At 38.9% G+C, this 22,763-nt stretch overlaps 2 protein-coding genes across 2 annotated transcripts in view; one reads left to right on the forward strand and one right to left on the reverse strand.

Annotated features, from left to right (window-relative positions):
- Nucleotides 1–2,535: 2,535 nt before the first annotated feature.
- ANAPC1 (anaphase promoting complex subunit 1) overlaps nt 2,536–22,763 on the reverse strand; it is an 89,197-nt gene continuing 68,969 nt past the window's right edge. Inside the window, exons 40-48 of the mRNA XM_021697340.1 lie at nt 21,886–22,003; nt 20,896–20,973; nt 20,466–20,533; nt 18,895–19,033; nt 16,909–16,995; nt 15,607–15,702; nt 13,301–13,499; nt 6,829–6,963; nt 2,536–2,908 (exon numbers count right to left, since the gene is read on the reverse strand). Of these exons, the coding sequence (XP_021553015.1) occupies nt 2,793–2,908; nt 6,829–6,963; nt 13,301–13,499; nt 15,607–15,702; nt 16,909–16,995; nt 18,895–19,033; nt 20,466–20,533; nt 20,896–20,973; nt 21,886–22,003 (1,036 nt within the window). The 3' untranslated portion in view covers nt 2,536–2,792. The remainder of the gene's footprint in view (nt 2,909–6,828; nt 6,964–13,300; nt 13,500–15,606; nt 15,703–16,908; nt 16,996–18,894; nt 19,034–20,465; nt 20,534–20,895; nt 20,974–21,885; nt 22,004–22,763) is intronic.
- On the forward strand, nt 8,898–9,170 carry LOC110587171 (protein S100-A10-like). The gene has a single exon (XM_044918498.1). The coding sequence runs from the start codon at nt 8,898–8,900 to the stop codon at nt 9,168–9,170; it is 273 nt and encodes a 90-aa protein (XP_044774433.1).

Below are 22,763 nucleotides of genomic sequence, written 5' to 3' on the forward strand. Positions count from 1 at the left end.
GAGCTGCCCCCCCAACCTCCCCTCTGCTTCCTTCCACTGCTGGTTAAACACTGCAGACACTGGGGGTACAGAGGTGACCAAATCCTGTTCCCTTCCCCATAGCTGAATTGGAGAGATCTTCATACAACTAGGCATTTTCTACAAAACGTGGTATGAGGATGGAGGAACCCAGAAGACAAGCCCCCAACCCTATATACAAGAGGCATATTAGTCTGTGTGCTGCCAACTAAGTCTTCCTGGTTTGGATCTCAAAATGGTCCATGGCCTTCCAGCGTCACTCAGCTCCCAGCATCCTCTCCTGACTTTGGTCTACTCCTGTCCTCAGATTGGGCTTTGACATGGTTTTCTTCAGAATCCATGTCACACACACAGCTGACACACAAATCTATTCCTCTGGCAATTCCTGCCTTGGCTCCACATGCTCTGGCTTCTACTCAGAATCCTGGCTTCCAAACTCTGGCCTGTGCCCAACAGGCACACTGGCCTCCCACCAAAGTGGGTCTCTACACTGCTCATCAAGCTGAGCGATGAGAGGTCCCCTCCTCCTTGCTTCCTCTGGGCTGTCAGAAGATCTCTGAGCTGGGATCACCATAAGCTATGAAGTCGGCTGGTTTCTAGACAAAGGGTAAAAAAAGTGGCCTTACTCAAGATCAGGCAGCACTGAGAGAAGCTCTGTAGGGCTTAACCCAACGGTCACTCCTGCTAGGGTCTGGTGTCCATGCCTCAGAGCTGCCCACAATTTCAGGCCTTCACCTCTTCACAGGACATCTTACTCAAGGGAGGGGCACAGATATCAGCCCCCCTCCCCTCAGGGAGACAATAATCTCTCTGAGTATGCATGTGTGTAACTACTATTTAATTATGTCCATCCATGGAAGCATTTATAGCCATGTAAGTAGAAAAGATGAACGTGGGGAATTATGAGTAAGTTAGGAACCATACTGTGACAGACATAAAGTAACTAGTACTCACCAGCGTCCGGTTCTCCTCCCCTTCATGGACACATGGAAGAGTAGTCACACGAGGTGGATCAGTTTGACTTCCTGCCAACAGGCTGTAACTGGAAGTGACAGCCAATTTTGGGCCAAAACCCTTAGGAGCCGGACGCACTTCTCCAGATCTTCCCTTGTCTTAACTTTGAGGAGGCTGAAATATTCTGGATGGTGAGAGCTACTCTTCAAATTTTTTGAAAACCCATAAATAGCTAGAATTCATTTCTTTGATGATCCTATCATGTCTATTCAAAAGACTGCCCAGAATACCTTTTGCTCCCTGTCACCTAACCATTAGGTCCAAACTATAAAGACAATGCTATTTCCAGACCATCTGCAATCTTTTATTCTGCTCTTTCTCTTAGAAAGCCTGATTTTTGCTTTTGTTGACAACATTCTAATGACTCTTCTCCCTCATATATGAGAATACATAGTGTCCAAGTAATGGTCTCTTAAGTTCTCCTTCAGAGAAAAGAATACAAATTATAAACAACTGAGACTGAAGATAGCAACAGTTGCCCAGATACTGAGTTCTTTAAATCTTGATTCAAATGGAATTTTTGTAACCTGTTTTAATGTTTTTCTTTTAGTTTTAATGATAAGAAAAACTAGCTAAGTGTGAAAGGGAAGCACATTTTCCCTCCCAGGCACCCACATCTTGCCTTTGCTGTATATGCAGGACCAAGTCCCTGGGGCAAGCATGCAGATGGAATACTGAGTCTAGAGACGCCTCTAGAGGCATGCCCTCCTCCCCGCCCCCCTTCCCCTCCGCAGAAGCAAATGTCACATGGGTTTTTGCCAAAATCTCAATGGAAACATTTCTATTTGCTTTGATTTTTACATTTCAAGCTAAACAGCAAAATTCAGGATGTGGACATGTGAAATCACTGAATGAATCTTGCCGTTTCTAGCAGCTTAGGGTCCCACTGGCCACTCAAGAAGCACAGGGCTCATGTCAGGATCTGGACAGCAGGGAGTCTTCTTCCTATACGGGAAACCTGAAGCTGGAAGCACGTCTATGTGAATATCTCTCATCATTATTTGGTCTACAAACTCTTGATACAGATGTACATTCTCTAAATCTTGGGTGGAAATGGACCATCATTTATTTTAAATGCAACTTTTGAAGACCTCTCTATAGTGGAAATGGCGTATTTCTCTGCTTAGAGCAGGCTTCACGTTGAGCAATTCTTCATTATGGTGTAACTGTCCTCCTGTTGAAGGTGACTGCTCATACTATGAGGATGCCTGGCACTGTCACAGAAAGTACACACTAATTTTAGGCAGGAAAACTCTGACATCTTAGAGGAGATGCTAAAAGCCATTTTCTTGCTGCAGAAAGTAAAACTTGATGACAGAGCTTCTTTAAAAACCTTGCAGATTTGAACATAGTCATTTCATCTGAATCACCATAGTTGAAAGATTAAAAATGAATATCCGCCCCAGCCCCCACTATTCTATTCTCTGAAATCCCAAACTAAAATAATCATCAAGAGTTTTGAAAACAGTGCTTGCTTCGGCAGCACATATACTAAAAAAAGAGTTTTGAAAACAAACCAAAAAACTTTATTTACAAAAGTAAATTTTAACTCACTTCTATATATCATATAATGTTAATGCTGACAGCAACAGAGCATCTGGAATATTTAAAACACTTGGATTTTAAAATACATTGAGGTTTGTGCAGCTCATTTCCCCCTAGTTATATTATAAAACTTAGAAATGTTTCTTTAGCTTTGTTGTTGGGTCATGTTTTTGTGCAGAAGTCACGTTTCAGGGTAGGTTTACCACCAGAGCTGATCACATAACCATTGGCTGTGGACTTCCAAGAAGCAAAGGAGCCAATCTTAGCAAAGCTCGCACTGGCATTTTCAGCTGTTTAAATTTGAAGAGGAGTTCAGCAAAGCTTGTGCTCCCTAAAGAAATGGAAATGGGGGGGGAGGGTAGTCACACTTCTAAATAAATTCAGCTGTACACCCCTTTCAAGGAAGCTTCAGACACACAATCACATTTAAAGCTGACATTCTTCCCTTTGAAAACAATTCCCCAAAGATAATATTTAAATTATTAATTTCCCAAATGCACTGTAAAAAGTAATTTGATATAAAAATGTAAATGTATCCATTTTGTACTTCAGTGACCTGTAACCACATCTGAAACTATTAATATTTAATTATATATTACTTAAATATAATTAATAAATGTGCCTATCTGCTTTCAGCTACCATAATCTATATACTCCAGTATATATCTAAAAACAGAACACAGGCTTAAAATGAGTAACACAGAAGTTAATCTAATGCCTCAACCTCTAAGAAGCAAAGGTTCTCAACCATGGTCCCAAAGAGATTCCAACATAATTATGTGGAGTACAGCCTGGACATCTGGAGGTCTGAAGGCTGCTCAGGTGATTCTGATACACAGTCAAGGTAAAGAACCACTGCTCTAAAGAAGTAGGAAGTGTATAACCTGAAAATCCTATTAAGCATCATCTTCCTTTTTGCCTCCATCCCACCACATACAATTGTAAACTACTCCCTCTTTTAACTGTCTTAATGTCCTCATCTGCTAATTCAAACATCTGTGTCAATTCCAGGTCTGTTGTAATTATTTTTCATCTCATTATAGGTCCTATTTTCCTGTTTCTTTGTATACCAGATATTGTGAATTTTACCTTGTTGGGTGCTGGATATTTCTGTATTTCTATGTTCTTGGGCTTTGTTCTAGAATTACATTTCTTGAAAAACAGTTTGATCCTTTAGTGCCATGCTTTTAAGATTTGCTAGGTGGGACCAGAATACACTCAGGTCTATTTAGTCTACAGCTAAATATTTCCCATTACTACAGCAAGACCATTCTGAGTATCTATGGCCCCTTAAATTATGAAGTTGTGGGAACAGGCACTATTCCTGAACCTGTATAAGCAATTGGTAATGTGTCCTCTAACCCATGTAGACAGTTGTCCCCCCAACCTCAAATAGTTTCTTCACATGCACGTGGCTGACCGGTAAGTGCTCTTCTGATAGTTGAGGGGGACCTTCTGCAGATGTCTGACATTCTCTCTTTGTGTAGCTCTCCCCTCTCTGGCATTTCATCTTGTAAACTCCTAGCTACTCTGGCCTCCCTGTACTCTCAGCAGTATCACCTCAACTCACGGAGTCTCCCAGGCTCCACCTAGGTTCTTGCTTCATCCCCACAGTCTGGGACCTCTCAAGGTTATAAGCTTGGGCAATCATAGGGCTTATCACATTGTTCTTCATCTCTCAGGGATCACTGTTCTTCATTACCCAGTATACACTGTGTCAAAAGCCACTGCTTCATAGGCATTGTCCAGTCTTTTTGGTTCCACGCAGGACAGTAAATAAGGTCCCTGTTACCCCATCCTGGCTGGAAATGGAAGTCTATGCTTGAAAATTGTTTCCTCTTTTATTTTTAGTAGTTTGACTATTATGTGACTATGTGTGGTTTTCTTCATATTTATCCTGCTTAGGGTTCACCATAAGTTGATGTCCAGTCTCCATTTTTCAAAATTCTTAACCTTAGTCTCTTCACACATTGCTTCTACCTCATTTTCTCTCTCCTCTTATTCTGGGATCTCAACTATATGCATGTTTGACTTTTTCACCATGTTCCACCATTTTCCTTATCTGTATTTTCAATCCATCCTCTCTGTGCTTAATTTGTTTACTTTCTACACACCTGCCTTCTGGTTCATTTACCTGCTGCGTCTGATACGCTACTTAATCCATACACTGAATTCTTAATTTCAATTATATTTTTCAATTCTAGAATTTCCATTTAACTCTTATTGATTCCAGATTTCTGGTGAAATTCTCTTATCTTTTCATCTATTTTCTTGGAAATATTCTTTTTTTTTTTTTTTAAGATTTTATTTATTTATTTCACAGAGACAGACACAGCGAGAGAGGGAACACAAGCAGGAGGAGTGGGAGAGGGAGAAGCAGACTTCCCGCGGAGCAGGGAGCCCGATGTGGGGCTCAATCCCAGGACCCTGGGATTATGACCTGAGCCGAAGGCAGATGCTTAACCACTGAGCCACCCAGGCATGCCAGTTATAGTTATTTTAAATCCAAATCTAGTAACTATAATATCTAAATTACATATAGGTCAGTTTCTGTTACCTTTTTTCTTGTTATGTCTTCTAATTTTTTATTCAACACTAGATACTGTGTATTGAAAAGTATAAAGGTTCAGGATATACTTTGTTCCTCCTAAGAAGGTTATGGTTTCTTCTATTAAGACAGGCAGAATGCAAACAGATCTCCTCAGTTCTGCTTGAGGCTAACTTTAGGTCTTGTCCATTTCACTTTTTACCTTTACTCCTAGGCTTGGTCCTGCTGTGGTTTCATCAGAATGGCTGGGATGCTTATCAGAGCCACTTCACACCTTGACAGCCCTGGAACGCTACCCTTTGTCTCCCTGGCCCTATGTTATTGCTGAAATCTTTGCTCACATTTTTAGTCTCCTGGCTTCTGCTAGATTTCTTCTGTTAGATTTCCTGTGCATGTGTAAGATTTGGTATGTGTCTCAAGGAAAGAGTACGTCCAGGTTTTTGAGTTATTATTATTATTCCCTCCTACCAGGGATTTAACTCAAGTTCTAGATTCTCAGGCAATTGTTAACCCAACCTCTGGCTACTCTGCCCAGCAGCACCGCTGCCTTTTGCTGGGACTCTACTTCTTGTGCTATGAACTGACAAATGCCTTTGGGAGAAAGCCAGAGTAAATATGGAGTTTCCTCATTATGCTTCCCTTCTCACGGGGATTGTGGCCCCTCAATCAAGTCTGGCCAGCATGGTTGCTACCAATTCCTTTAAATAGCTGTTTTATGTAGTTTGTCAAACTTTTATATTTGTTTTTGTGGGAGAGTCAGTCCAATATAAGCAATTCCATCATGGCTATAACTAGAAGTCTCTAGATAGTGCATTTTTATCTGAGGTCAAAATAGCAATAAACTAGTAATGTTATTAAATTTTAAATGATTAAATGGAGCAATCTTTGCTCTTCTTAAAAACAATTTTTGAATCCTCAATAAGCAGAAATTTGAAAGTGATAATAAAGGTGCTCTGAATTAATTATATTTTATGATTCAGGTTACTGGGCAAACTCCATATCTGATGACATATTCTGAAAAATATAGTGAGGTGCTAATATTTTAAACTCTGTATTACAAAAACTTTCAAATTCATATAAAATCAGGTACCTGGTCATTTTAAAGCTTTATAATATTAGAAATTAAGATTATGTGATTAAAAAGACGGGGCGCCTGGGTGGCTCAGTTGGTTAAGTGACTGCCTTCGGCTCGGGTCATGATCCTGGAGTGCCGGGATCGAGTCCCATATAGGGCTCCCTGCTCGGCGGGGAGTCTGCTTCTTCCTCTGACCCTCCTCCCTCTCATGCTCTCTGTCTCTCATTCTCTCTCTCTCTCAGATAAATAAATAAAATCTTTAAAAAAAAAAAAAGATTATGTGATTAAAAAGAAACATCCAAACTAAAACCCCCAAAAATAAAAATAACTTTAATAAAAATTAAGAAAGAAAAATAACATAACCATTTAATTTATTTATTAGTATATACTGGTGTTTGGGCTCTCTGAAGAAGAACCCATCCTTTTCTGAATGTAAATGAAAATTTATGCATGTATAAAGTTCAGATCGTCTTTTTAGAAAAAGTTCTCAACAATAACAGCCAAACATGAATGAAGACCAAAACCTAACTAGAGAAAATAACTCACCAGAAGTGCCTCCAACCAAGAAACTTAAAAAATAAGTGAGTCAATAATAAAGGTACTGAAGAGGATTTAGATCTGCAATTACCTTCTAGTCCTATAGACGGCAGGTGCCATGGAGCTGGTACTGAGTGGTAGACAAGGAAACAAGCCAGCATGCTCAGCTGAGATTCCTCAAAGGGCTGCCCACTGAGGTAGGTGTGCACACACATATCACCCCCAGCTGTGAGAGAACACAAATGGAACTGAAGCAATTTATTTTCTCATCCCGAACTCATTAAGTACTTACCATACACCGGACAGGTACTATGCTGGGCATTAGGGCTACAGTGGTAAGCCAGACAGAGTGCCTGTCACCACAGAGTATGAAGTGTTGTAAGGGACAGAGACATTACACAAATAACGACACAAACAAATGCATAATTAGAAATTGTGATGAGTGCTATAAAGGGGTAGTGGTCACTGAGGCTGTCTCTCCAAACACCCATTTTACGACCCTTCTTCCCTGCAGTATATAACATTTGAGGGGACTGACTTCAGCTCCAGAACTGGATCCTGATTACTATTAGCCAGACTTTCTCAAACTTTAAGGCACATGAGAATCACCTAAGAGAGCTAATTAAAACAGATGAGTGGGCCCCATCCCCAGAGTTTTTTGGATGGGATCAGAAAAATTACATCTCTAACAAGTTCTCAGGCGATGCTACTGCTGCCCCAGAGAGCGCACTTTGAGAACCACTGTTCCAGGACAATCAAGGCAATCCCATTCTCAACACAGTGATTGGTTCAGAAACTGGCAGACCTAAGCTATTCAGTAAGAGACATTCTCTGCCACAGGGACTGACTGAGCAATGTGCATGAGTTCCAATTCAAGCCAGAGACATGAGGAGATGTCTCTTTGCTAGAGGCGTCTGAGAAAGAAATTTCCTCACTATTATGGCAACACTCCTAGAAGCAACTCTATTCTTCCTCTGCAAAACGCTGAGCTTGAGGCAAGGAACAGCCATTTTATTACCATGAGAAAAAGCATTCTGAGGATAAAGCCATGGCACAGAGTATAAATAATGGAACCTCAGAGAAATAGAGCTGAAGACACTAAAATAAGATGACCCTTAGACCACCTTACCTATTCCAATAATGTAAGCTTATATGTGTCCTTATTGTTTAAGCCAGGTTGAGTTAGGCCCTCTATTACCTGTAGACAAAGGCATTTTGATACATAAAGAAAAGTTGAGGGAGAGGAAGGGGGAGGGGAAGGGGAAAAGATAGGGAGGGAGGGAGGCAGAAAGAAATAAAATGGCATGGAAGGGGGCGCCTGGGTGGCTCAGTTGGTTGGGCGACTGCCTTCGGCTCGGGTCATGATCCTGGAGTCCCGGGATCGAGTCCCACATTGGGCTCCCTGCTCAGCGGGGAGTCTGCTTCTCCCTCTGACCCTCCTCCCTCTCATGCTCTCTGTCTCTCATGCTCTCTCTCGCAAATAAATAAAAAATTAAAAAAAAAAAAATGGCATGGAAGTTGCCTGAAGTAATGTGGTCTTAGAAGGCCTATGAGAAAGGGGCACTTAATTTAAGGCTGTAAGAATGAATATAAGTTGAGTAGACAGAGAATAAAAGAGAAAGTTCTAGGGAGGGAAAGCAGCATATTTAACAGCCCCATAAGAGAAGGGAGAAGAGAAATTATAACTGATACCAAAAAAATACAATCATAAGAGACTACTATGAACAACTACACACCAACAAATGAGACCACCTAGAAGAAATGAATAAAGTTAAAGTCCTAGAAACATACATCTTCTAAGACTGAAGCATAAAGAAACAGAAAATCTGAATAGACTGATTACTAGTAAAGAGACTGAATTGGTAATCTAAAACCTCCCAATAAGCAAAGTCCAGGACCAGATGGCTTCACTGGTGAATTCTACCAAACATTCAAAGAAAATTCAACATGTATCTATCTTTCTCAAATTCTTCCCAAAAACTGGAGAAGAGAATGCTTTCAAACTCATTTTACAAGCATTAACCTACCACCAAAACCAGACAAGGACACCACAAAAAAAGAAAATTACAAACAACAAAATATTAGCAAACTGAATTCAACAATACATCAAAAGGGGTCCCCACCGTACCTCTGGCCAAGGTTTCAAAAGACCTCACCAAAATGCTATCTCAAATGGAACATGCCATGGAAACCATGATGTTCATGTTCCACAAGTTTGCTGGGGATAAAGGCTATTTACCAAAGGAGAATCTGAGAGTACTCATGGAAAAGCAGTTCCCTGGATATCTGGAAAATCAGAAAGACTCTCTGGCTGTGGACAAAATAATGAAGAACCTGGACCTGGACCAGAGCTTCTTTTCACTAATTGCTGGGCTCACCATCGCATGTAATGAGTATTTTGTAGTATACATGAAGCAGAAGAGAAAGAAGTAGGAGGCATTGAGCAACATTCCTGCCTGATGAGAGTTCTCCCAAAGGGTCTCTTAAGGACTTTTAAGGGTCTCTTAAGGAATCTGCCCCACAGATTCTGCCTGTATAAAGGATTGACTGAACAAATCAGGATCCTCAGAAAATGTACAAGTAAAATCTAACATTTGACAAGCAGAGAAAGAAAAGACAGTGAAAGCTAGATAAACTTTTGATTTTTATATTGCTTGCATCCTCTTACCCTCAATAAATTCTTTTTTAGTTCCTCAAAACAGCAACAATAACAACAAAACACAGTATTTTAAAAAAGGATCACACACACCACAACCAAGTGGGATTTATTCCAGGAATGCAAAGATGGTTTAACATCTACAAATCAAAGTGATACAGCACAATAACAAAACAAAGGATAATTAAGCAATTATTAATAAACTAAGAGGAAATCATTATTTCCCTATTCCAAATGTAGAAGAGTCTCATTTATTTTGATTTTTCTATGTTACTTTAAAACCGTTCATCTTTAAAACATTTTAAACATTACACCTAATGATAATCAATAACTACTTCAAATAAAAAAAACAAAGGCTAAAAATAACATGATCATCTTAATAGATACAGAAAAAGCATTTAACAAAATTCAACATCCATTTATGATAAAAACACTCAACAAAGTGGATATAGAAGAAATGTACCTCAACATAACACAATAAAGGCCACATAGGACAAAGCCATAGTTAATATCATACTCAACTATGAATAGCTAACAGCTTTTCTTCTAAGACAAAGAACCAGACAAGGATGCCCACTCTTGCCACTTTAATTCAACATAGTAGTGCAAGTCCTAGCCAAATAGTTGGTATCAGCATAAATGCACATACATCAATGGAACAGAACAGAGAGCCCAGAAACTAACACACACATGTAAGGTCAATTAATTTAGAACAAAGGAGTTAAGAATATACAATGGGGAAAGGATAGTCTCTTCAATAAATGGGGATGGGAAAATTGGACAGCCACATGAAGAATGAAACTGGACCATCTTACACTATATACAAAAATAACTCAAAATGGATTAACAACCTGTGAGACCTGAAACCATAAAACCCCGAGAAAAAAACAAAGGCAAGTAAAGATCCTTGACATCATTCTTTGGTGTTGAATTTTTGGAATTGACTCCCAAAACAAAGGCAACAAAAGCAAAATTAAACAAGTTGGACTACGTAAAAAGCTTCTGCACAGCAAAGGAAACAATCAACAAAATGAAAAAGCAACCTACTAAATTAAAAAAAAATCTGCAAATCATATATTAAATAAGAGGTTAATACCCAAAATATATAAAAAAACTCAAACTCAACAGAAAAAAAGATCCAATTAAAAAATGTGCAGGGGGGCGCCTGGGTGGCTCAGTCGTTAAGCATCTGCCTTCGGCTCAGGTCATGATCCCAGGGTCCTGGGATCGAGCCCCGCATCGGGCTCCCTGCTCCACAGGAAACCTGCTTCTCCCTCTCCCACTCCTCCTGCTTGTGTTCCCTCTCTCACTGTGTCTCTCTCTGTCAAATAAATAAATAAAATCTTTAAAAAAAAAATGTGCAGGGAGTGCCTGGATAGCTCAGCTGGTTAAGCATCCAACTCTTGATTTTGGCTCAGGTCGTGACCTCAGGGTCAGGAGATTGAGCCCCATGTGGGGTTCCACACTCAGCAGGGAGTCTGCTTAAGAGTCTCTCTCTCTCCCCCTCTGCCCCTCCCCCTACTCGCATGCTCTCTCTCTCTAAAATAAATAAATCTTTTTAAAAAATGTGCAGGGAGGGGAACCTGGGTGGCTCAATCAGTTAAGCGTCTGCCTTCAGCTCAGGTCATGATCTCTGGGTCCTGGGATCGAGCCCCATATCGGGCTCCCTGCTCTACAGGGAGTCTGCTTCTCCCTCTGCCTGTTGCTCCCCCTGCTTGCGCTCTCTCTCTCTCCTCCTCTCTCTGTCAAATGATTAAATTAAAAAATCTTTTTAAAAAAATGTGCAGGGAATCCAAATAGACATTTTTTTCAAGGAAAGCATAAAGATGTCCAACAGACTCATGAAAGATGTTCATTATCACCAATTATCAGAGAAATGCAAATCAAAACCACAATGAGATATCACCTCACACTTGTTAGAATGGCTATTATCAAAAAGGCAGGAAATAACAAGTATTGGAGAGAATGTGGAGAAAAGGGAACTGTCTTGCACTGTTGTTGGGAATGCAAACTGGTGCACATGCTAGGAAAAACAGTATAGAGGTTCCTCAAAAAATTAAAAATCGATCTACCATATAATCCAGCAATTTCACTGCTGGGTATTTATCCAAAGAAAACAAAAACACTAAATCAAAAAGATATTCAGTTAGTTGCAGCATTATTTACCACAGCCAAAATACGGAACAACTTAAGTGTTCATCAATGGATGAATGGATAAAGATATGGTATATATACACAATGGAATACTGTGCCATATAAACGAATGAAATCTTGCCATCTGCAATAACGTGGATGGGCCTTGAGGGTACTATGCTAAGTGAGATAAGTCAGACAGAGAAAGACAAATACCGTATGATTTCGTGTATATGGGGAACCTAAAATACAAAACTCATAGATACGAAGAACAGAGTGGTGGTTATCACAGGGGAAGGGGGCTAGAGGTAGATAAAAAGGGTGAAGGGAGTCAAATGTATGGTGATGGATGGTAACTGTAACTAGACTTACTATGGTGATCACTTTGCTATATATACAAATATCAAATTATGATGATATACACATGAAACTAATATAATGCATTATATTAAAACCAATGCAAACTTGGAATCAATTTTACCTCAATTTAAAAGTGATGGTTCTTCACTAAAAAATAAATGCATATTTTTGGCAATCACAGCAGCAAGTCAAATTTGGTAGAGAGCAATGTTGTAAACTATCAAATGCCCTAAAGAGCAATAAGAAAAAAAGTAATTCAGGGCACTATTATAGAGACTGCTGTAGTCACTGCCAAAGTTTCATTACTGATATGAAATGTACAAATCAGAGACTCTGCAAAGGTTTAAGGACATACTTCTTATCAACAGCAAAGGTCTGCCATAGGCGATCAAATGCTGAACTGAATATAAACAAAATATCAAAACTTATGTAATAACTTGTATTTTTCCCAAAAAAAATGAGAACAAAATTGAAATTTTTAAAAACATTTTAAAACTACATAATCTTTCAAATTCTAAGAGAAAATGATAGAACAATGTAGGTGTTAATCAAACACTAGAAGTCTGAAATTGCTGTTTTCCATATATACCTCTCACAATCCAGTTTAATTTTTTTTTTCAGAAATTTATTCCCTAATATTACAGTAGATAGTTTTTACCTTAATCATATTCAAATGCAGGTTCTACTGACTACTAACAGCTTTAAAACATCAAGAATTATTACTACTGCTATTCCTAGGGTTAGTATTTACCCCAAACAGGTTGCTTTCAGGTATGTTTGAATGAACTGAAGAAAACAAAAGGAGCAAGAAGTTCACTAAAACTCAATTTCAGACATACATCAAACATCAGACAGGTTTCCAAAAATCAAAAGGCCCATCATTTGCTTCATGTGAGGCACAATTACTTCTACACTATTAGGAGTAACTTCACAATTCCCCTGCAATCACAAGTCTGTACTTCCAAGCCATAGTCACATGATGTCCCAGGTTCCCACTGACTGACTCACAGAGCTGGTAAAACAAACATTCACCCTAAGCACACATCAAGTTTTCAGTGTACACAGGGCAGAGGTACAAAAACTGGGAAGAAAACAGCCGTTGACCTCAGGGGAAGGAAAGGAAAAATAAAATAAGATGAAAACAGAGAGGGAGACAACCATAAGAGATGCTTAACTCTAGGAAACATACTGAGGGTTGCTGGAGGGGAAGTGGGTGGGGGGATGGGGTAATTGGGTGATGGGCATCAAGGAGGGCACTTGATGTTATGAGCACTGGGTGTTATATATAACTGATGAATCACTAAATTCTACCCCTCAGACTAATAATACACTATATGTTAACTAAACTGAATTTAAAGAAAGAATTTAAAGAAATAAAAAAATAAAAAAGCACTGGGCACAATGCTATTATTACCTTGTAGCCACTGGTCCAGAGTATTATCAATAGTGCATTTTACAACAGGGAGGAACTCAGAGTTCATAAAGAGCCCACGCTTAGGGTGGTTCTGCAGCCGCTCCTGGTGGCTCCTGGAGCTGAAAAACTCTAACACCAACTTTATCTGCCAAAGTTCAGATGTCTCAGACATTTCTCTTCTTCCTAGTCTTCTCATAGCCTTGAAGAGACAAAAGGAACAGCAGTCCACTTAGTGAAAGGAAGAGTGAAATTGCTCTAATGGTCTCTTCCTCAGAGTTGTATAATAGAGGATTTTTAAAATATGGCTCATATATCAATAAAGAGCAGAGGGGAATCCATTCCATGTTTTGATGTAGTCAGCCCCACAGAGGAACCCTCCACTAGGTGCAGATACATGTCCACTCTCTTCAATATGGTCCCCACATAAACAGCTTTTGGATAAAAGCAACAAATGCAAATGAGCTCATTCTTGGCTCAATGACTCTGAAAAATGAAGACCCACTAGGTCTACTGCCAGTCACCTCTGAGAAACCCAAGTGGAGTACAATGACATGGCCAGGGATCCCAGGGGTCAGAAGGCAAAACAATATTACTGATAATACTGCTCTTGGGACCCATCTGCAAAGTCACCATGGCTGCAACCAGCAGGGATGTCCTTTTGTAGACACCTGCTCATGACAGTGAAGGGATAAAGGTTCAGAGCATAAAAAGGGAACACTTTGAGCCAACAAAAGAAAAACAACTCATTACTTGGCTGCTATCTGGAGAGGCCCTGTGAGAAGCAATGTCAGTGTGGATATCACATAATCATACTTTCCAATTAAAACATGTGGATGGATATCAGACAATAATGCCATTCTGGGCCTATCTGGTTATATGAGAACTTGCCTTTTAATAAGAATATTACTTAACAAAATATGATTTTCAGGTTTTGAGGAATTCTCCCCTGCCTAAATGTCATTTTCCTACTTTTCAATAGAGATTATTTTGCCATTAGGAATTACTTCCTTTGGCTTTAGACACTGAGTCCCACATGCTTATCTGTGAACTCATCATGTCACACTCACTTAAAGAATTGTTTAAAACCACAGACCTGGAACTCATCCCAGAAATTCTGATTCAGGAGATGATACAGAATGGGATTTGAAGATCTGTATTTTTAAGATTCCTCATACAAATTTAAGCCAAGTTAAAAAACTACTGGCTTAGCTTAACTGCAATTTTGGGTCTGAAAGGTATGATACTACTAAAAAGTCATATTTTGTTTCTCAAATTCCTCGTATCAGTCAGAGCATATGATAATTGTCTTTCCCTGAAACAAGATGAAACCAGAGAGGAAGACAATCCATAAGAAACTCTTAATCTCAGGAAACAAGGCCGGGTGATGGACATTGAAGAGGGTATGTGCTATGGTAAGCGCTGTGAATTGTGTAAGATTGACGAATCACAGACCTGTACCTGAAACAAATAATACATTATATGTTAATTAAAAAAAAAAAGTCATATGTATTACTAATAACCTAAAGTGAATAAATTGGTCTGATCCTTTAGGGAAGCAGTTAAGCATCATTTTCTGCATTACCACTTTTAGGTTCTTTTAAAACAGCAATAACACAAGAGAAATTTAAAAATGAACTCAGAGGGGAAGGAGGTGGGGCGATGGGATAGCCCGGTGATGGGTATTAATGAGGGCACATGTTGTGATGAGCACTGGGTGTTATATGCAACTAATGAATCACTGAACACTACATCAAAAACTAATGATGTACTATACAGTGGCTAACTGAACGTAATAATAAATGATAAAACATAATAATAAAAAAAATGAACTCTAGCTTCCTAAATCACTATATACTAATATTATAACCTCTTGCAAACTTAATCACAGGCATAATTTCACATTACTGCCATCACTAGGGCACTGTTTGTTCACTCACTGCTCATTCGCATATCTTTTCCATGAAGAGGCTTTGTCAGGAAGGAGGCAAGAGACCACTGGAGGATGCTAGGGGAGAAAGGGAGGGAACGTGCTCTTCCTCTGCTAGTCAAGGAAAGAGAAAAAAAAGGGGAGAATGGGAACTCTAGAGTAAGACAGCCCACCAGGGGGCATTCCTGTCATTATAAGTTCTAAGCTTTTTTGTTATACATACAGCTTTCAAGTTTTATAAGGTTTCCTTTTCTGAATTTCTAAAAGCAAATGAGAAACCAAAAAGATGGACACACAGGGAACCTTACCTCACTGTTCAGTATGTTATTTAAAATACAGTAGAAATGTCATCAGAATTGGACTGTTTTTTGAACCATACCTGATCCATTGCTATGTATGCAGGCAACATCTCTGGGGTCTCCTGAGTAACACATTCATACAGTACTGAAGAAAACAGATCCAGAATTTCCTGTTTCTGTGGAAAATTAGAAACTATTTGTAGCATTCCAAAATCAATTCCACATTGTATAGCAACTACTATGGCCCATTCTTAAGCTCTACAGTCAGTAATATATAAGGTAAAATAGATATCTCTTTATGAAATCACAGTGAATGTAACACTAAACATCAATAAAATATAATAAAATTAAGTCCCAAGGGACAGTTATGGATATAAGTGCTGTGAGGAGAGGAAGGATCAGCTGCGGTAAAATGAGCAGACAGGACACCACAGAGATGTGCCTTGGGTTAGGCTGGCAAGAGCAAGATCCAGAAAGAAAACCCAGCATCTACAAAGATGCAGTACAAACACTGAGCAGAACAGGTATGGAGGAGACAGCACAACCAAATCCAGCTAGGCTTAAGGGCAGACACGGACTTCATCAGAGACCTGCGGCCCTGAATGCATGCCCAGCCCTTACTAGCTGTGTGATCTTAGGCATGTGATATCTGAGTGGCAGTTTCCTCACCTGTAAACCTGGAATGATAAAGTACCTACCCTCAGAGTCGGAATCCAATAAGAAAATTAAATAAAACACTGAGCAAAATGTCTAAAAAATAGTCAAGATTCAGTAAGTTAAAGGGGTTACAACTGTCTCACTTAACCCTCAAAACAACAACATAAGGTAGGTTCTACCATAATCCTACTTCTAGAAACAAGGAAAATGCCTTTTGGAGAGCCTGAAAAATTTTCCTGGAGCTACACACACTTATAGGCAACAGGCCATCAATCCCAGATATCAAATTCCTACATCCAAGCTTTGGATTAAATAAAAGATCTGCTGGGCACCCTTTGAATCCTGAAGAGAACAACAGTTTTATGACCAATAGAAAAAAAGTTATAAAATGCAGAGAAAACAATAAAATTATGTAAAAATAAGAGATAGTAAACACTGAAAATATCAATCAGTACAAGAATGCACATAAGAAAATATCACCTACTGAAATTAACATCTTAGAAATTTTAAGTTGTTTCTTCTATCAAGGTAGGGAGTTACTGAATTTAATAGTTTTAGACTATGAAAAAATCTGCATTTGCCAAGCAAAAATCATCCAATGTACCCAAGGCACGTCATCAACCTCAAAGATAGGTATGGATATTACAGGGTTTTTTGGTGGTGTCCACAGATAAATGTAGGAACAAACTGTAGTCTGGCAGCTGAGCAAAATATATGATACATACCTGACCCATATTCACAGTTGGTTTGCAGAAATATTCAGCAAATGACAGAAGTGCTGGATCAGAAGTGAATGCTGAAATTGTTTCTGGCTAAAAAAATAAACAACAGCAACAAATGTAAGTGAGATATTAGAAGTTATTTTCCTTACTGCTCAAATTGTAGTATATGCAGTTTTAAGAACTCTACCTCACTGTTTTCACACAATGTTCCCATAAAGCCCAAGGCTGTACAAACTTGCTAGAGCTTCACCAACCTGTTCTGCTGAGAAGTTACAGGACGCTTTTTAGCACAAGCCAAACATGAGCTACTGATTTATCAAAAGGCCAATAATAAATAGGTCTTGCTTACACAACTTGCCCCCAAAAGGCTTTCACCTCTCCCTCATTAACTAACTGAAAAACAATTAAGAAACTAGAACTGCTACTGAAAAGGTAAGAAAAAAAGACTACCATTCAAATAAGCCACTCACTAAAAGGTAAATACTGTATGATTCCACTTATATGAGGATCCTAGAATAATCAAATTCAGAAACAGAAAGCAGAATGGTGGGCACCTGGGGCTGTGAGGAAGTAGGAACAGGAGTTGCTGTTGAATGGGTACAGAGGTTCAGTTTTATAAGATCAAAGAGTCCTACAGATGGATGGTGGTGGTGATTGCACAATATAAATGGACTTGATGTCACTGAACCATACACTTAAAAAGGGTTACAACAGCAAATTTTGTGTGTATTTTACCGCAATAAAAAAAATTGGGGAAAAAAAAGATTAACACTCAAGGTTCGAGAAAATGGAACATGGAATATATGGAATACAAAAGTATTACCATTTTCCATTGAGGTTTATATTTTACTTCTGAATTCCCTTGAAGCAGCAAACTGAGATGTCTTAATCTTTATGTAATTTCCCAATTCAAAATCAAGTATAAACTTCTCTATTTTCTTTACAAATTAGATTAGGGTCTTTGAGATGGGCTCTAATTTATACAAGCAATGGTGCTTAAGTTAAACCGTACCCAAAAGTCCTTCAAAACTATTTCACAGACATCCTATCAAATACTGCCAAACAAAATTTCTGATGTCAACTACATCTATTTAAACCCTGGGAACTAATATAAAGGCTCAGTCATAAGTAATTGGTCTAAAATGAAATGTGAGTTAAATTAAAATAAATGCTATCTCCTTATGTGGAAAAACAAAAGGTGCTAATTCAGTCCGCTGGCCACCACTTAGCCAGTCCACTGGCCACATTTTTGCCTCTACCACCACCCTCTAGAGGTCCTGACCACTTCACACTGCCACTCAATGTATCTTCAGCAGAAGCACAGTTGCACATGGAATTCCTGAAAACTGTACTTAAACTGAGAAATTTTAATGTTAGTTTACGGAACATATTTCTAGTGTGGGAAACTTATTTGAGTTCTAAAGTGTAGAGTAAAATATGTACTGACCATGATAGAAATGAGATTGTTTCATTACACTCTTACTTTAAGTACTTTTTCATTCAAAATACTCTTGAATTAGCAGTCAAGTACTATGAGGATAATAAACTGATAAAATAAATCTGTCATCATTTTATCCTCACCAAGATTTAACCAACAAATGGGGGGTTTAAAAAAGAAAACGAATTAGTGCTACCTTGTAAAAATCTTCTTCTATTTCTGCCATGAATTAAGCAAATCTTAACAGATTTGAAGATTAATAAGTAAAATTATTAAACTAAATGTTTTTACAATGTTAAGATATATTGTCCCTACTGCTAAATGTAAGTCATCCTTAGAGTTCTGGCAGATGGCCCGTATTTTATTATAGTTGCTACATAAAACAAGAAACAGATCCAAGGTTATGCAGTCTTTAGAATTTGCAGTGATGAGAGAGCAGATTCACCTAAATGGTACCATAAATGTTATCACAGAAGTACATGCTTTGGATGGGCTAGTGGGATTTGTAATTATTCCATCTCATCCGTCAGTTTTTAACCAATCAATACTACCTTGAAAGCCCGAGCTTCAGAGTTCCTGTTGGCCACAGTCTGGGCCAACAAACTTTGCCACCCCATTGGATCTTCCTTATAGGAGAGCTGACCTGCTCTGAGCTTAACATACAGAACTCCATCCTTAGAAAGGATTGATCTGAAAAAAAAAACAAGAATGAATTTTATGTGAGGTGTTATTTGTAGTTCTCGGCTGGAAACACAGTGTCTCCCAACACCTTGTTCACATGAGATGAAGTCTTTATCATTTTCCAGTAGGGTATATGATTATTTACTGTGTCTAAAATTAAATCAGTCCCTATGAGAAAGCCAAAATAAAGTTCTACTTTTCTTTGGTGTCTAGGTTCACAGAACTTAGTTAAGTAAAAAGGTGCTCTGCCTGTTCAAGTGTGTGCTTCAAAGGCTTTTATCTAACACTTTTTCATATTCCTTTTATCCTCTATCCACTGGAGGTACTAAATATCTATTGATCGGTTTGCAGCAGAAAAAAAATAATGCTGCAAATAACAATATAGAAAACAGCTATCATATAGATAGTTTAAGGGAAATATAAATTGGGACCAAACTATAAAAATTCTTATGTGCTTGTTAAACTTTCTAGAAATTTAAAGACTTAATTTACACACTACTTAAGGTATAAAATTAAGACTCCGTTCATGAATTACTTATATATGACTATTTCCACCCAAAAGCAATCTATCATAATCTTAATTTTATGAGAACAATTTGACAAAACAATAATAAAAAGATACAAAGATGTGGTCTGATAAACATCATTTGTTATAAAGTTCCCTTTGTAGACGGACATACACGCCAGCCTTATTCCCCCCCCTTTTTTTTTAAAGATTTTGTTCATTTATTTGACACACACACACACACACACAGAGAGCACAAGCAGGGGAAGCAGCAGGCAGAGGGAGAGAGAGAGAGAAGCAGGCTTCCCGCTGAGCAGGGAGCCCAACGCGGGACTCGATCCCAGGACCCTGAGATCATGACCTGAGCTGAAGGCAGACACTTAACCGACTGAGCCACTCAGGCGCCCCCCAGCATTACTTTCTCACACTGATTTTCATTACTGCTCCAACAGATAATTCCATTACTGTACCAACTCAGGTCACTACAAGTTTTTCAATGAATAAATATAACTATTAGGGTTTGTCTTCTAAACTAAAACTCAGGCACCTGGGTGGCTCAGTTAGTTAAGCATCTGCCTTCGGCTCGAGTAGTGATCCCAGGGTCCTGTGATCGAGCCCCACATCGGGCTCCTTCCTCAGCAGGGAGCCTGCTTCTCCTTCTGCCTGCCGCTCCCCCTGCTTATGCTTGCTCTCTCCCCACTCCCACCCCATGTCAAATAAATAAATAAAATATTAAAAAAAAAAAAAACTAAAACTCATTTTCTAATACAAACTCCGTTTCAAAGTTACAGACCACTTTATTCAATATATACTCTACTGTCCTGTATGAGATCAAAGGATGACAAGGAAACATTCTAGATAATAATCCGCAATTTCTACCTTCCCATATACTTCTATTCACTTCACAGATACATCTAAGAAATTCAGTATACTTACTTCAAGTGTTGTGTTCCCTTGCTTAAATCTATGAGCAGTTCCCAGTATCGTGGGCCTTTTACTTTAATCTGCCAAGATAAATGTGAACAGTCGATTGAATGCTAAAAAAGTGCTAGTTTGACAAAATGAAACCCACGTTTCTCAGAGGAAATAAAAATAAATAGGCTGGAAAGAAACACTGAAAAGTTAACAAGCTTCATTTCTACATAAAAATGTACGTGAATCAAGTTCTACAGCCATCCAACCTCTCAGTAAAGATCGGCAAGTACAGCCCTTCTCTGTTCCTCATGACAATTCCTCCTGGGGCTGCTTTCCTATTTCCTACAGAACACTGAGAAAGCATAGGCTTTTACTTGGCTACCTTTGATGCTATACTATCCTGGCTGAATTAACCTCTTGCACAGATCTCCCTAAATCACATCCCACTTACCTGCTTTAACAGGTGGAGTTCTGGAAGAAGGGTAGGAGCCATCAATTCTTCTTTGGTTTGTTCATACCACTGAGTACCCTTTACAAATGTAAAAGAACAGCCACAATTCACTATGTAGTTAGGCGAAGCTACAAAGAAGAAATACCTCCACTCTGTACTTCTTCTCTCTCCCCACAGTTTCTACACAGATGGTCAAATGGCATTAAATGCTCTCTGGTATCAAGTCTTAAGAGCAAAGTCTACAATCCTTTGCAGGGCCTGCATCCTCTTATACCACCTCACACGCTAGCAGTACATATCTGTACTTCTGAGGCCTCTAGGTTTTTGCACATATTGTCTTCTGGGAATGTGCCTCTGCTCAGCTGGCAAATCTCAACCCAAACATTGTGTCTACCATGACAACTTCCCCAACCCTCAACAGCTGGAGGGGGCATTTCTCCTCAGTTCCCCTGCATTCTACACATACCCCCACACTCTCCTCTGACTGCACCCATGGCTGGCTACCCAATGGACAGGAGTCCTTAAGGAATACAATGATGTAATTTTTATACCCCAGAGCCTCTGCATAGTTTTGATGCACAGAGGGTACTTAATAATATTCTGAATGAAGGAAGGATACATGACTTATAATCTGTACATCTAAATCAAGGATCTCTCATCAAATACATGATCTTAAAGCACTCTGCACACAAATCTAGGAATAGTTCTAACTCAACTCATTCTTTAGAACACTTTAGTGAACAAGGACATTTTCAAACTATAGGCTCTAGGGACAAAAGAGCAGCTCATGACTTCTACAATATTACCCTCATGAACTACAAATGAGCCCAAATGGCCTGGCAGGATGTACAAGAACTTTAGAAGCTTCAATTTTTATAAGAGATTAATTCACTCTGTCATCTTTTAAAGGACATTTTTTAAATATTTTGACCTGCAAAGATGTATGAGTGGTAACAAAATTACAAATAAATGAGGGGAGGAAAGAATTACCTTATAGGTAACTTCTAAAAGGGCATAGCAGGGCATGTTTGTGTCCACATCCACAGGCACTAGAAGCCTTGGTTCTGCAGCCAGCACATACAGGTGCCGCAGAGCCTGGAGATGATACCTGTTCACAGAAAACACAGAGAGGAGGTAACAAGCAGGTGCCGACGGCGTGAGCTCCACAACCATGACAGAAGCTGGGGTTGCTATCTTCCCATGACAGCAATCCTGAAGGAAGATGATGAGATTCAACTAAAAACTGATGGAGAGATTCTCTTTAAAAAATTATAGACACATGATCCTTGACTCAAGAATTCTTTACTTGCATTTTCACAGTTAAGAGGTTTTATAGATGAGGTAAAAATTATCTTAACATGAAAATATTTACTGATAAATTCAACACTTATAAAATCAGTTCTCAAATAATCCTTTAATGCCCCACACAGGCACCTTTTTACCTTCCAAGGGACTTATTTCTATTCTTTGTTTTTCTGACTTAAGGGTTGGTAGGGAGAAGGAAAGCTCTTCTACATATGCATCCCTGTACACAAATACACACACACACCTGGGATCTAGGACACCGAAAACTAATGGGGGAGATTATGAAGTTTTTCTTTCTGTGTGTGTGCTTTTCTGGGTTTAAAAAAAAAAAAAAATTTTTTTTAACTTTAAAATTTATATTTTAGCATTTAGACACAAAACGTTTTCACATTTTAAGATGCCATAAAAGGATAAAATGAGACTTCAAATTTTTCTTTTTAAAGTTTAGTTACAGCAATAGCCTCCCTCTTCCCACCCAAACCTACCCTTTCCTATAAATTAATTAGAATTGAAAGCAGAGGGGGGCTCCTGCTGCTGAACTCTGGGTGCAAATAAGTGGGGCC

The sequence above is a fragment of the Neomonachus schauinslandi genome, chromosome 10 (assembly GCF_002201575.2).
Source record: "Neomonachus schauinslandi chromosome 10, ASM220157v2, whole genome shotgun sequence".
Classification (NCBI taxonomy): Eukaryota; Metazoa; Chordata; class Mammalia; order Carnivora; family Phocidae; genus Neomonachus; species Neomonachus schauinslandi.

Coding starts and splice junctions, on each gene's coding strand:
- LOC110587171 (XM_044918498.1), top strand. CDS start 8,898: ATGCTATCTCAAATGGAACATGCCATGGAAACCATGATGTTCATGTTC.